Raw genomic sequence first — 2378 nt, forward strand, 5'->3', positions numbered from 1 at the left:
AACATCAAAGGTCTGCCTCTAATGATAAATGACCCACATCCAAGGTGGGCCTGTATGATGAGCGACCCACTTCAAAGGTGGGGCCCACACTATGGACAGTTCATATATCAAAGGTGGGCTCCACATGGTGGGTAGTGGACATTGATGGTGGACCCCACATAATGGACGGTCCACATCAAATGTGGGCCCTTAATAATGAATGACCCACATCCAAGGTGGGCCTGTATGCTGAACGACCCACTTCAAAGGCAGGGCCTACACTATGGATGGTTCATATCAAAGGTGGGCTCCCACATGATGGGTAGCGGACATTGATGATGGCGTGGTCTGCATCGAATGTTGGCCCCTAATGATGAATGACCCACATCCAAGGCAGGCCATGCATGATGGACAGCCGCCCACATGGATGTGGATCCACATCAAAAGTGGGCTCCACATGATGGGCTCCCTGACTGTGAAGATGTAATACATTTACGTATGTCATATGCGATATCAGAATGATTTCAAGTGTACGCCTCATATATGCAAAATTTCTAAATAATTCATAAGTGCGTACGAATCATGCAGTCTACCGGCAGAAGCCGTCCCTCAGCAAAAGCGCCATCGTCCACCGTGAGAAAGGGCCATTTTTGGATATGGCGGGACCCAAACTCAGGCTCTTCCACCGATCAGGTGGGCCCCACATGCATGGGGAAGAAGATAACTTGGGGCTATGCCCGATTAACGTGTAGCCACCATCTGATATTCTAATAAGAAGCCAAGATCCCAGTCTCCAAGATCCTGTTGGCATACGTGCTTCAATTCCTTGATATTTCCTCATATAAATACTAAATGGTTTGACATCTCTCTACTCGTATTACCAGCTGCACCCACCTGAGTAGCACGAGTCTAACCCACTTATTTGTTTGGTTCAGGTTGGTCATTGTAGGGCCGGGCAACCAGGCTACTTGACCACTAGGAATTGTCAACGTCGTCAATATAATGACAGCCTAAACGGGACAGGCCTATATTCATTCTGGGGCTGAAATCCAGTGAATGAAATGGCCCAGCCTAAAAACAGGGCTGGAATTGTTTGGATATCATGGTCTTCAGGCCTAGAAACAAAGCCAAATCCAAAGCCAAGCCCCATTTTATAACATATTAAATGCAGTGTACATATCTTCAGCCAAGATGGCACCACACTTTCAGATGGCTGAAAATGAGATCATCGAGGGAACGAGCATCGGATCAGAAGCCTTCATGAAGGCTTCTTTGATTTTTTCTCCACACTCTAATATACAAACGAAAGAAAATGGAAATGATACTGCTGTTTAACTTACAAAAGGTTCAGCCGTCACATAGTTCTATATAACACTCAAGTAAGCCGGCCGAAACACGAAAGGGCTGAGCAGAGTTGGGTCGTGATGATCACGCAGTCATTGCTCAACCGAGAACATGTGTGGATGAAACATGGACAGCAGTACAAGTAGCAGGCTCTAGTGCAGCAGTCGGATGCCTTGTTTAAGATCTCGATGGACGCAGGCACACTCCTTTCTACAAACCCATTGGGAGTGTTTTCCATGGTTGCGATTATGTTGCCAAACCCGTATGAATTGCCTTGATGTGATCAGTCCTTAAACAGTCGAGTCGGCAATGGCCGAGTCTGGCTGAGTTGCTCCCTATTCCCAATTTTGATAGATGGGTTCATGGTTCGATAATCCAGGCCACTGGTCTATTGATTCACATCCTGAATGAAACATCCGGATCGTGTTCAACTGAGTCCAAGTCGACTCGGATGAGTCATATTGGGCTCAACTGAGCTTTAAAACCATTCATACAGTGAATGTGTTGATGCATGCGTCTGTTTTCATCCTGTGAACTTTTTTTGTAATTTTGCACACAGGTGGTGAAAGATGTCGTGCTGACTATAACCCAAGCAATGGAGCCTGTCGAGAAGGGCGTGACAAAAATACAGAAGACTTTCCATCACATGTCGCTTGGTTCCGACCACAAGGAAGAAGTAGAAATTGATGAACACTTGAAGGAAGATGTCACAGAGAGCGGTCCCAATGTGGTAAGTTCAGAGAAGAAGGTGATGAAAGGTCGCTGGATCCAGTGATGGAGATGATCAGCTGAGAAGATGGTGAGATGAAAACTTTACAAAGATTGATGAAAGGCCGCCGAATCCAGAGAGAGAGAGAGGAAATCGGTATATTAGAGCTTTGCAAAGCCCACACGCGTGTACAAAAAGCTTTGTGGGGTCACTTCGATGTCCATTGAAAATCCACTTCGTCCATCATTTCTGTAACCTTATTTTAAGGTGATTATAGAAAATTGAGGCAGATATATAACATCCAGGTGGGCCAAAATACAGAAAACAGTAAGGAAGGAAACGGTCA

The 2378-nt window shown here is 45.7% G+C and overlaps 1 protein-coding gene across 1 annotated transcript; it reads left to right on the top strand.

Moving 5' to 3' along the window:
- The first annotated feature begins 492 nt into the window (after positions 1 to 492).
- On the top strand, positions 493 to 2172 carry LOC131224022 (uncharacterized). The gene is made up of 2 exons (XM_058219605.1): positions 493 to 672; positions 1883 to 2172. The coding sequence occupies exons 1-2, from the start codon at positions 562 to 564 to the stop codon at positions 2096 to 2098; spliced, it is 327 nt and encodes a 108-aa protein (XP_058075588.1). The 5' UTR covers positions 493 to 561; the 3' UTR covers positions 2099 to 2172.
- The last annotated feature ends 206 nt before the right edge of the window (positions 2173 to 2378 follow it).

Source organism: Magnolia sinica, chromosome 13, assembly GCF_029962835.1.
Source record: "Magnolia sinica isolate HGM2019 chromosome 13, MsV1, whole genome shotgun sequence".
NCBI lineage: Eukaryota > Viridiplantae > Streptophyta > Magnoliopsida > Magnoliales > Magnoliaceae > Magnolia > Magnolia sinica.